The 13,011-nt window shown below is 34.3% G+C and overlaps 1 protein-coding gene across 3 annotated transcripts in view; it reads right to left on the bottom strand.

The window, feature by feature from the left end:
- TCF12 (transcription factor 12) overlaps nt 1-13,011 on the bottom strand; it is a 350,911-nt gene that overhangs the window by 98,469 nt on the left and 239,431 nt on the right. For all 3 annotated transcript variants that reach the window (XM_040620599.1, XM_040620598.1, XM_008706019.2), the window contains one exon: nt 10,939-11,003. In XM_040620599.1, coding sequence (XP_040476533.1) covers nt 10,939-11,003 — 65 coding nt within the window. The remainder of the gene's footprint in view (nt 1-10,938; nt 11,004-13,011) is intronic.

Raw genomic sequence — 13,011 nt, forward strand, 5'->3', positions numbered from 1 at the left:
TTTCCCTAAGATGTCTTCCTCTCTACTTGTTCAAATTTTGCCCATTCTCCAAGATTTTAGAGTTGTATACTTCCTTTGCAATATCTTCTCTGTATCAAAATCACATTAATTTCACTCTCTTCTGAGTTCTAACTCACATCTGTGCCACTTTCTTGAGATTTACTACAAGTTATCTTATCATCTTAAATAATTTTCTGTGTGTACAGAGCTAGTCTCCCCCATCCAGAACATAAGCTTCTTGAGGACTGATGCTAAAACTTTTATATCCTGTTGCCTGGTCAAGATTCTTATACATGGTAAGACAAGCAAATTCTTGTTGATTCCTTATCTTTTAATCAAGTCCTATAGTGTGTGAAGCTCTTTCCTTGACATTTTCACCAAGAAGCAGGAGAGAAAAGATGAAGCATTTAAATTGTAAGTGAATTTGGTTTGCTTTTAAAATGGAAGTTACAATAGATTTTTTTAAATTGGGAATGTAGTAGTTATTAAGGGCATAATAATTTTTAGATAAAAAGGGATTTCTATTAAAAATAAAATAAAGAACAGTAAAAATACTAAAATCTAGCCAATGAAATGTTAAAATGCAATGAACACATTATGTTGTAGAATATGGATCTGTAATTAGTCTTATGAAATCTGTGCAAAACTCCCGTTATTTGATTAAAGTAGTTTTGAAATAAAGTAAATCACCTCAAATACTTAAGAAATTTATTTTAAATGTATAGAAATTTATTAAAAAACTACCTCAAAACCAAAAGAAATCTAGAGATGAAACAATCAGGGTTACTAATACTTTAAAACACATTAAAAATTCTGTCTTAACAACTTAATTTTATGAGTAAAAGCAATGATAGGGTTCAAGATACACCACTTCCAAACATGGTACCTTGACACATTGAATAGTTTAAGATGAGGAGTTTGAGAAACTGCCAGGAGCAGGAAGGTCATTCTAACTGCTCCCTCCCAGGCCCTTCTTCCCTACAATAGGCCATAGCATCCTCATGTGAGAGGACCTCCCTATGCCAGGAGGAAAGGAACATCCTATTTCCAAAGACAAACGGATGTCAAGAAGAATCTTAAGAAATAGGCCTTATTAAATTTCCCCTAGTTTACTACAACTACCTCATACTCCTTAATCTGTTCATATTCTTCCATGACTATCCACTCTTCATCAATCCTAGCATAAATGTACATAAGTCTGTGTCTTTCAGCCTTCATTTTTTTTTTTAAGATTTTATTTATTTATTTAACAGAGATAGAGACAGCCAGCGAGAGAGGGAACACAATCAGGGGGAGTGGGAGAGGAAGAAGCAGGCTCATAGCGGAGGAGCCTGATGTGGGGCTCGATCTCGTTAACGCTAGGATCACGCCCTGAGCTGAAGGCAGACGCTTAACGACTGCGCCACCCAAGCGCCCCTCAGTCTTCATTTCTTTATGAAGACTGTAATAAAACTTATATTAAGTAAATCTGTATGCTTTTCTCCTGTTAATCTGTCTTTGTCAGTTTGCTTTTCAAACCCAGCTAGGAACCTTAAGAGGGCTGAGGAAAACTTTTCTCCCCTACGGGCAGTAAGACTTTCTCATATTCTTGTGGATATCTTAGCCTGGGTAAATTATTCCACAGGCCTCACCCTTTAAAGGTGTCTCTAAGTATACTGTCAGAAATCACCTCATCAAGCAACACAGTTAAACTCTAGAACTATTTGTTCTCAGTGGCTAAGGAAAATTGTCCTCCTTAGGACAGCAGCCTTATGGGAAGGAGGGGGAGGCAAGAGAAAGAAAAAGAGAAGTAGCTATACCACAAGAATCTTTTATGAAGCAACTTATAGTCCTGTTACCAACTAAAAATGATTCTGTTCTTGAAATTACCACGGAATTGCAAGTCTAGAAGGGACTGGAAATTTGTTCGTCCACTGCACTTAAACTTCCTGCCATGAAGAGAAAACCCACAGAAGCGCTGGGTAACTTTACTATAGACTTGTAGTTCCTTCTTTACATATCCTAGATATCGGTTCTTTGTCAGATAGGTTTTGCAAGTATTGACTACCGGATGTGGCTGTCAATTCATTTTTTTTTTTTTTAAGCCTAGGCCTTTTTATAAGTCTTTAATTTTGATTAAGTCTAATTTATCATTTTTTTCTTTTGCGGTTTTTATCTTTTTGTATTCAGTGTAAGAAAGCTTTGCTTACTTACCCCCAAATTGAGGAGATATTCTCCTATGTTTTCTTCTTAAAGCTTTGTAATTGTAGCTTTTACATTTAGGTCTAGGATCCATCTTGAATAATTTTTCTGTTTAGTGTGAGAGGACTGACATTTATATCTGTCCATATGAATATCCATTTATTATTGCATCTCTTAAAAACAAAACACCCTTTCCTTTCTCCACTGGACTACTTTGGCAAACCGCTAAAAATCAAATCAACCAAATAAAGCATGGGTGTACTTCTGGGCTATATTCTGTTCCAGTGTCGTATTTCTCAGTCAGGCCAGTACTATGCTGCTTAATTGCCAGAGCTGTACACCAAGAGTGTTAGAGTCAGGTAGAATACATTCTCTAGCACTGCTCTTCACTTTTCATTTTTTAAAAACTGTTATTTACATACAATAAAATGTTCAGATCTTAAGTGAACTACTCAATCAGTTTTGATGAATGCATATCAAGACAGACATTTCTATTACTTCAGCAACAGGGGTCCCTATATAGAAGAACCCTCCTATTGGCAACCACTGATTTGATTTTTATCAACACAGGATAGTTTTGCCTATTACAGACGTTCATACAAAAGGAGCCATACAGTATTTTTGAGATTTGACCTGTTTTTAGCATAACATTACTGAGCTCATTAGATCATTCCATTTTATTGCTGAATGACACAGTGTATGAACATGATACAGTTCATTTATCCATTATCCTCTTGATGAACATCTGGGTTTCCAGTTTTAGGCTAAAGTGAGTAAAACTGTTATAAACATTTTTGAGGAGAAAGCTTTTTTGTGAACAATGTTTTCACTTGGATAAATATCTGGGAGTAAACTGCTGAGTCTTGGGGCAGATACATGTTTAACTTTATAAGAAACCGCCAGCTTTCTAAAGTCATTATACCATTTTACAGTACCGCTAACAATATATCATCTTTTTAATTTCAGCTATTCTGGGTAGCTGTATACTGATATGTCACTCTGGTTTTAATTTTCATGTGCCTAACAGCTAATAATGTGGAACTTTTAATGTGCTGATTGCCCATTTGTATTTTTCTTTTTTAAAAAGATTTTGTTTATTTTTGAGAGCAAGAGCAAGAGAGAGAGAGAGAGTGGGAGAGAGAATCTGAAGCAGACTCTCTGCTGAGCACAGAACGCAAAGGGGGGCACGATCCCACAACAGTGAGATCATGACCTGAGACAAAACCAAGAGTCAGATGCTTACCTGACTGAGCCACCCAGGTGCTCCCCATTTGTGTTATCTTATGTGAAGTGTCTATTCAAGTGTTTTGCCTATTCATTTACTTATTTTTTAAGTAGGCTCCATGTTGTAGTGGCTGAACTCATGACCCTGAGATTAAGAGCTGAGCTAAAATCAAGAGTCAGATGCTTAACTGACTGAGCCACCCCGGTGCCACGTTTTGCCTATTTAAAACAAACTGGGTTGCTTGTTTTTTATCATTGAGTTGTCAGGGATCATTTTATTTGTCAGATATATGAGTTGCAAATACCTTCTCCCAATCTGTGGCTTTTCTTTTCATTTTCTTGATAATCACAAATTTTTAATTTTTTAAAAAAAGATTTTGTTTATTTATTTGAGAGAGAGAGGGAATCTGGGATCATGACCTGAGCTGAAAGCAGACACTTAACCGATTGAGCCACTCAGGCACCCCTTTAAGTTCAATTCATCAGTGTTTCTTTCATGTTTGATGCTTTTATGTGTTCCCTACGAAATTTTTGTTTACCTGTAAGTGGCAAAGACATTCATCTATTTTTTCCCCAGCAGCTTTATTACTTTAGCTTTTATATTTAACTCCATGATCTATCTCAAATTTGTGTATGGTATAAGGTAACGGTTTAAGTTCTTTTTTTTCTTTTCATACTGATAGTTCAGTAGTTCCGGCACCATATGTTAAAAAGATGTTTTTTTCTCACTGAGTTGCTAGAGTGCTGTTATCAAACATTATTTAGCGTATAGGTGTGGGTCCCTTTCTGGACTCTATTCTGTTAATGGTCTGTCAATCTTTATACTATATCGTCTTGATTAGTATTGCTTTATAGTAAGTCTTGAAATCAGGTATAGTCCTTTCTCCTTTCTTTTTGGATTGTTTTAGCACTTCTTAATCCTATGCCTTTCCCAATGAACTTTTATTTTCATTTTTTCCCCAAATTTTTATTTAAATTTTAGTTAACACACAGTGCAATATTGGTTTCAGGAGTATAATTCAGTGGTTCATCACTTACATGTAACACCCAGTGCTCTTCATAACAAGTGCCCTCCTTAATACCGATCCCCCACCTCCCTCCCCCTCCCTCCATCACTCCTCAGTTTGTTCTCTATCATTCAGAGTCTCTTGGTTTGTTTCCCCTCTCATTTTTACTCCCCTTCCCCTATGTTCATGTTTTCTTTCTTGAATTCCACATATGAGTGAAATCACATGGTATTTGTCTTTCTCTAACTTATTTCACTTAGCATAATACACTCTAGCTCCATCCACGTTGTTGCAAATGGCAAGATTTCATTCTTTTTGATGGCTGAGTAATACTCCATTGTATTATATATACACCATATCTTCTTTATCCACCCATCAGTCAATGCACATTTGGGCTCTCTCCATAGTTTAGCTACTGTTGCTGATGCTGCTATAAACATCAGGATGTGTACTCCTTGGAATCTGTGTTTTTGTATCCTTTGGGTAAATACCTAGAAGTGCAACTGCTGGATCACAGGGTAGTTCTATTTTTAACTTTTTGAGGAATCTTCATACTGTTCTCCAGAGTGGCTGCACTAGTTTGCATTCCCACCAACAGTGTAAGAGGGTTCCCCTTTCTCTGCATCCTTGCCAACAGCTGTTGTTTATGTCGTTAATTTTAGCCATTCTGACAGGTGTGAGGTGGTATCTCATCATGGTTTTGATTTGTATTTCCCTGATGATGAGTGGTGTTGAGCATCTTTTCATGTACCTGTTAGTTAGCTGGAAGAAATAATCTTGTAAATGTCTAAAAAAAAGAATGTTAGAATTCTGATTGGGACTACATTAAATCTATGGCCTAATGGAACTGATATCTAAATGATACAGAGTCTTCCAATTCATGAACATGGCATATCTATTTATTTAGCTCCTCTTTGATTTCTCCCAGCAATATTTTACAGTTTTCATTGTTCAAGTCTTACCATCTTTTGTTAAGTGTATCCCTCAGTATTTTATGCTCTTTTAGGTAACTATAAATAGTACTTTTTTGTTAATTTCATTTTCTAATTGTTCATTGCTGGTGTGTAGAAATATAATTAATTTTTAGATTGATTTTATATCCTGTGACAAAGCTAAAGGTTTATTAGTTCTAAAAGTTTTCATGACGATTCATTTGGATTTCCCATGTGCACAAACATGTCATCTACAAATTCAGCTTAATTTATCCCCTTCCAAATTGTCTTTTTTTTTTTTTTCTTGCCTTATTACACCAGTACATAAAATTCAAGTGATAAGAATGGAAATTCTTACCTGGTTCCTAAGACTGAGGGGGAGGGGGCATTTAGTCTTTCACCATTAAATATGATGTTAGTTATAGATCTTTCATGTATGTCTTTTATCAAACTGAGGAAGTTCTTTCTATGATTAGTTTGTTGTGAGGTTTTATCATCAGTATATCATTTTTGTTGAATACCTTTTCTACAACTATGGAGATCTACTGTATTTCTCCTTACTTCTGTTAATGCGTAGAACTAAACTGACTGATTTTCAAATGTTCAACCAAACTTACATGTGCTGTTTTACTGCTTACCTCGTAAAATGAGCTGTAAAGTGTTTCCCACTTCTCTATTTTCTAAAATAGTTTGCATGAGATTTGTATTTTTCCCCCTGAGCATTTGAAAGAATTCACCAATGAAACCATGACCCTCAAGCTTTCTTTGTAGGTTTTCTCTCACAAACAACTTTTATTCCCCCACCTTTATTTTATTTTACTTTAATTCCAGCATAGTTAACACACAGTGTTATATTAATTTCAGGTGTACAATATAGTGATTCAACAATTCCGTATACCACCTGGTGCTCATCACTCTTTGTGGGTTTTTGAAATGAATTATTTTTACTAATGCACAGCTATTCAGACTTTCTGTTTATCTTGTCCCTTTTTGTAAGTATTTCTCAAGAAATTTATTTCACCTAAGTTGTCAAATTTACTGAGTTAAGTTATTCACAGTATTTCTTTATTACCTTTTTCATGTATATATGGTTTTAATGGTACTCCCTTCTATTCTAGATATTGGTAAATTGTGTTCTTTCCTCTTCTTCCCTCTCTCACTTTGTCTTAATCAGTCTAGCTAGGAGTTATTAATTTTATGGATCTTTTAAAATAAATTCTGGTTTTGTTGGATTTTCTATTAATTTTGTAGTATTACATTGATTTCTGCTCTTATTTGTATTATTTGCCCCCTTCTATTTATTTAGTGCTTCATTTTCTAGCTTCTTAGGGCAGAACCTCAGGTTGTATACTTCGGGTCTTTTTTTTGAATACAAGCATTTACAGCTATACCTTTTCTTCTAGGCACTGTTTCAGCTGCACCAACAAATTTTGTTATATCATATTTCATTATAATTCAGTTAGAAATAGTTTCTAAATTCCCTTCTAATTTTTTAAAACAACAGATTGTTTACACATGGGTCATTAACTTTTCAAATAGTTGTTTTTTTTCCTAAGTATCTTACTAACTTCTAATTTAATTCTCTTCTGGTCAGACAATATGCTATATGATTTCAAACCTTTTCAATTTACTGACACTAGTTTTATGGATTAGCACATGACTCAATCCTGTTGAACAGAATATATACCCTCAAAATGAATGTATATTCTTCATTTGTTGAGAACGGCATTTTATAAATATCAATGAGGTCAAGGCAGTTGATACTGAACTGTTTTTTGTCTAGTTATTTTGTCAGTTGCTAAGAGAGATATTAAACATTTAACTATAATTTTGTATTTACTTCTCTCTTTAATTCTATCAATATTTGCTTCATCTATTTTAAAGCTCAGGTTATATACCTAAAGTTATTATCACTATGTATCATTTATCATTGTTGTACCTTCCTGACGTATTGACTCTTATAATTTTATCATTATCAAATGTCTGTATATAGTGAGACTGGCTATAATGGGAAAAGAGGATGGCTAAGAAGCAAATGGTATGGGTAAATTTCCAAATAACTAAGTGCTACCTGAGTTTAAAGTTATTTGTCATTTTCCAAAGCATATAATATCTGAAAGCTGATGAAACTTAAATCTCTTTGAAAAAAACCAAGACCCTGCCTCTTCTGGGTTTGAACACTTGGAGAAAAACTTACAAGAACTACTTGAACACATACTTGCTTAACAGGTATCAGGGAAAAACTGTTGTAATGATAAAAGGATTTTTCATACCACAGTGAAGTATTATACTTATGGTTAATAAAGATGTTGGCTTCTATGTTCTGTGTTGAATCAATTAAAAAAATTCAATTGCAGAATGATCTATCAGTGTTTCCAGTAATACCGCTACACCAGCTTCCTTTTAATGGCTCATCAGTTATGGGATTGCCATGAAAGTAATATGAGGAGACTCATTTAGCAACATATTATTACATCATCTTAACATGAAGCAAGGTCCATCAGGCATTATTAAATTAGACTGAATTTTGTAGAATGTCAGCAGCATTTTATGTACATTAATAGGAGAGTTAATGTTCCTTTGGGAATTATGTTGAAGAAAAATGGTTTCAAAGTGGTGTTTGGATATAATTTTGCAGTCACTGTTTACATTTCCTTCTATTATCATTGCGTGGTTAAGATTTTTATGTCACTTGTGAATATGTAAGACAAAATGGGAGCCAATTTGTTGTTTTAGTGTATTGTCTTCTCTGACCCCTGATAACAAATACTGTTTGGAATACAGGTTTTTCTTTGAATAGGAGTGATACATCTTTTTTAACTCTTGAATATCCTGAGCTTACTATTTAGGCCTCAAATCCGCTGGTGCCATCCATTATAATTTTGTCTAGCAACTGCAGCATAGCGAGAGCTAACTAACAATAATAAATAGCAACGCCATTGTTCCTTTCACAGACAGGAATTCTTTTACTTGTTTTAAGAGCCCTCCTATTTTCACTGATGCCATTTGTCTTTGCTGCAGTTAAATCTCTCCTATGTGCTGAATTTTTGGCTTCCTCTTTGGGGCTCATGCATTAGTTCTGTGAATTCTTTACAAATAAATCTTTCCCTCACTTGAATACCTTTACATTTCTTGTATATAGCAATATTGTTATTTTGCATTTCATACATCCTGGTAATGTTGTTTCTCTTTTCCGCAGGCCTGCCAGATCTCTCCAAAATGTTATAAAACAATTGTTAAATAGTGATCTTATAGTTTCTTCCTTTTTTATACTCTGTAGATGCTTACATTTGGCATATAGAGAAGAACTGAGTTTCTCAAAGCATAATCCCTAGTCCACGTGAATTAGCATCACCCAGGGCACTTGTTGAAAATATAAATTCCCAGGTCCCGCCTAGACCAAACAAATTAAAATGAAAGGGTAGTAAGGGTGTAGACTAGGAACCTGAGACTGTTACGCTGCAGTATAGTTACATCGTAGTTAAAAGCATCAACCCTATGTTTAGAAGGTTCACCACTTGCTAGATGCGTGCCCTTGAGCAAATTACTTACTACCTCTGGAAAGCATCCATTTTCCAATCTGAAAAATGGGTGTTGTTAATAGGATTAAATGTAATCATGTTTAATTCAATGCCTGGCTCAATTCTCAGTAAATGGCAGCAACTGTTATTACAGTGCTATGTGTCTAGGTTTAAAATAAATGTTTTCTGATATGAAAATTAAATCTGGTATTGTACACCTCAAACTAATATAACACTGTATGTTAATTATACTTAATTATATAATTATATGTTATATAGTTATATAATTAAAAAAACAAAAATCATGAGAAGAAAGGAATTAAATCTGGTATAAACACATATTAATCTTTGGAAAAACTGTTAAGATTTGTCTTTTCAAAACCTGAGAATTATATAAATAGAGCTTACCACTGATCCTAACTAAATAGCAATACCTTTGCCAAGGGAGTGTAAAAAATGTACGTGGAAACTCATTAATATAAGCATTAACTGATACATTAGATGCAGCTGTAGTTTCTAAGAGCTTACAATCATTTTTCCCTCAAGTTTAGCAATAGTGTTAACATTAGACCAGTGGCTCTCAAACCTTTTGGTCTCTTAAAAATAATATTAAGGATTCAAAATAACTTCTGTGAAGTTTATCTCAAGAATGCAAGGATGATTTAACATAACAAAGAAAATCATTGCAAGTTACCCTATTATAATACCACTACTGGGCACTGTTTCAACTCATCCTCTGCTCCAGCATTTATCCATGTGCGCTCTTACATGTGTGCTTCATTCATGCACACGCACTTCCCAATCTATGTAGAGAGGATGGTGAGAATAAAGGAGGAAAGAATCACTGGAGTTATGCGTTACCAGCCTCTGATGGGGTTGTGCCAAGGATTTGTGCTAAGTCTCATTTCCCGAAGCCAAGTGAGAACTCCAAGCGATTCGATAAGGGACATTTCATGGAACAACAATAATGACCTTTTCTGACGAGACTGCGAATATAATGACTTGAATAAATAATACAACCCCCCCAAAACAAAATAGCTTTTGTTTTGTAGATTATATGAATGGAAAAAAAATTTTAAATGTGGATTTATTTTGTAAAATGCTTTCATAAGTACATGGAATTTAACTTTCAGAGACCTATAAAGTAGTGGAAGCAAAACTGCTAATTCTATTTTTCAAAAGAGGAAATCGGTGCAGAGATGGGATTGAAGGTTAAATGACTTGTCTTAGGACCATCGGTCAGTAACTTGTAAAGATGGGATTTGAACCTAAGTCTTCTGACTTTGAATGGCACAATTACAGGATATACATTAAATGGAGTCATACTGTTAGAAATGAGAATTAAAATTGGCTCAAATGCCCATGTCTAAAATTAGGGTGGACCTCATGAAAGGCATGCAGACGGCAGAAAACAAATGCCATACATTCTGCCTTTCTATTCTTTTTGGCTTGATTCTGATGGGAATCTACAGGTAAACTGAGTGTTCAGGATTCTCTCTAAAGATACGAGGGAGAAGGCAGAGAGATGGCCTTTAGTAAAAATACAACATGCTAAGGAATATGGAAGAATTGAAACAATGTTTCCAAGTCAAAGAGACTTTTGGAAGCCTAAGGAATTGGTTAGAGTGTAAGGACTGAAATGAAAATACTTAGAACATTAGCAAGTTTAACATTACAGGACAGTAAAGCTACACAGAGCAATCGTATGTTCTTCATGTAATATATCAGCAGCTCTGTTCTTTTTTATGAGGATATCTGCAAAAATCATTTTCAGAAATGATATAAGAATTTTGGAAAGGGATAGGAAGATAATTGTTACTTTGCTTCCAGTTAAAATGGAGGTAAGTTATGAAAATCTTTGATGATAGAGAAAGACAAGCCTGGTGAATTAGGGAAGAGAAACCATTTTAAGCAGAGGGAGAAGAAAATATGTTTGATTACTAAAATCTTACCACATTTAGTCACAAATTAAAGGCACAAATAATGGTGAAATTGGATCAATTTCTACTTTCTCTATCAAAGCCTTTATTTATGTGTTAAAAATGATCTCACTTTTGTATTTATTAAACTTACTTGACAGCCTGGTAATCCGGTGTCTCTGCTGTACAGGGAAAATGAGCCTCTCTCTGACGTTTTTCCTATAAAACAAAAAAAATAACTATATACAAAAATCCTCATTTATTGACAACTGATTTAACTTCTAGACCATTCACAGTAATTATACTGTGATTTGGAAGTACAGAGAACAAATCAGAAACAAGAAGATAAAATCCAATAAATAAAATTTAAACAACTATCATTCTAGTCAGTTTAACAAATTCTGACTTTCACATATTAGCATGTATTTTATTAAATACTTTCTGTTGTGAAACACTGAAAAAATATTCAAAAGAATGGGAAAGAATAGACATCTATATAGCCAACAGTACAATCTACTCAGCAGGTAGAATAATGTTTTCCCACATTTGCTTCAGACTATTTCTCCTTCTCCTCTTCTCTCTCTCTCAGAAATTAAAAGTGTAGATACAGTTCAATTGTCACCCCAGACCTCATGATAACCATTAGCAAAAGGTTAGTATACATGATTTCCATGTAGATTTTGAAACTTTTAACATATATTTATGTAAACAAAATACATTACTGTTTGTGTTCAATACATTTAAACAGATGGGATTATATAGTATCTACCCCTTTTGAAATGTGCACTTCCATTGCAAAATTATGCTTTGAGATACATGTTGATAAGAGACACCTAGTTCATTCATTTTTACTGCTATAAAATGTCCCATTATACAAATAAAACCACAATGGATCTATTCTCCTACTGAGAAAGAGACTATTTCTAGTGTTTTTTGTTATCAGGAAGAATGGTGAAACACGTATCCTCGCATGTGTGTTATACATACACGTAAGACTTCCTCTAAGACAGACACAGAAAGTGGAACTGCTGGATTAAAGGATGCACACTTTCAACTTTCTATGTATTGCCTTACTATTCTCTGAAGTCATCCTGTCAATTTATAGTCCCAGAAATGTGTAAGAATTCCTTTTGGGATTATATCTGCAGTTCCAAAGTTGGATGGTTAAACGTCAGAAATGGTATGGGCCAGTTCTAGACGAGAGGAGATGTGCCACCGTGCTGTAACTGACAGCAGTTCTTACTTATCTGCTTTTCAACATATTGTTCAGTAGAGTAAATTTACGAATATTATATAGGTTTTAACTAAACAGTCTCTCACAGACAGACATGTTGCTCAAAAAGATTTCTGTGAACATCAGTTTGATGTTATTATCAAAGATGGAGACACAGATAAACAATGACAATGGCAGAGCTAATTTTCTCCATTCCAAGGTAAAAACAGTAACGATATAATTAAATCTCACCAGTTATCCAAAATACGTAAAATTATTGAGGCTATATGAACTTCCCCATAATTTTCATTATACATTGAGGTATTAGCTTGTGATTATATAAAAATGTATAGTTTAATTTTTAAAACTCCACACACAGATGGGATGCTCAAAATTATTTACTGATACAGTGCGTAAAATTTAAAAAGACTCGGGAGACATAGGCACTAATATTTGATTATTTTCATTGACGTCTACGTGCCACAGTGGCCAACTGATGTAAAATCTTGTTACTCCAAATTTGGCACGTACTGACTTCTTAGATATACAAAATAATCCTTGTAATAACAAAGCTAGCTATTAGAAGATACTGTAATAACTTGGGGTATAATTTCGGAGCCCATTAGGACGTTATAGCACATGTCTTAAAAAGCACTTACTGGCTATTAGTGTTGAAGCACATATTTCAGGTGAAGTAATGCCAACACATAAAAATGCAGATTTATGAGAAAAGGTTAATTAATGTGGTCTATTTGCCTCGCAGTCTCACCATAAAGCAGTAGGTTCTACATAAAGAGCTTTAATTTGCAACATATACATATGGAATAAAAAGGAAAAAAAAACTGTAACTCTCACAGGATATATCATTTACAAGTAAGACTGCTTATAAGAGTCAAGATGATCTATGGGGATTTTGGACTCGACTCTTCTACTCTTGGAATCCAACCTCACAAAACCACGAAAAGATTGTACTTTTGCAATTGTGACACACACACACACACACACACACACACA

Source organism: Ursus maritimus, unplaced genomic scaffold, assembly GCF_017311325.1.
Source record: "Ursus maritimus isolate PB19 unplaced genomic scaffold, ASM1731132v1 scaffold_35, whole genome shotgun sequence".
Taxonomy (NCBI): Eukaryota; Metazoa; Chordata; class Mammalia; order Carnivora; family Ursidae; genus Ursus; species Ursus maritimus.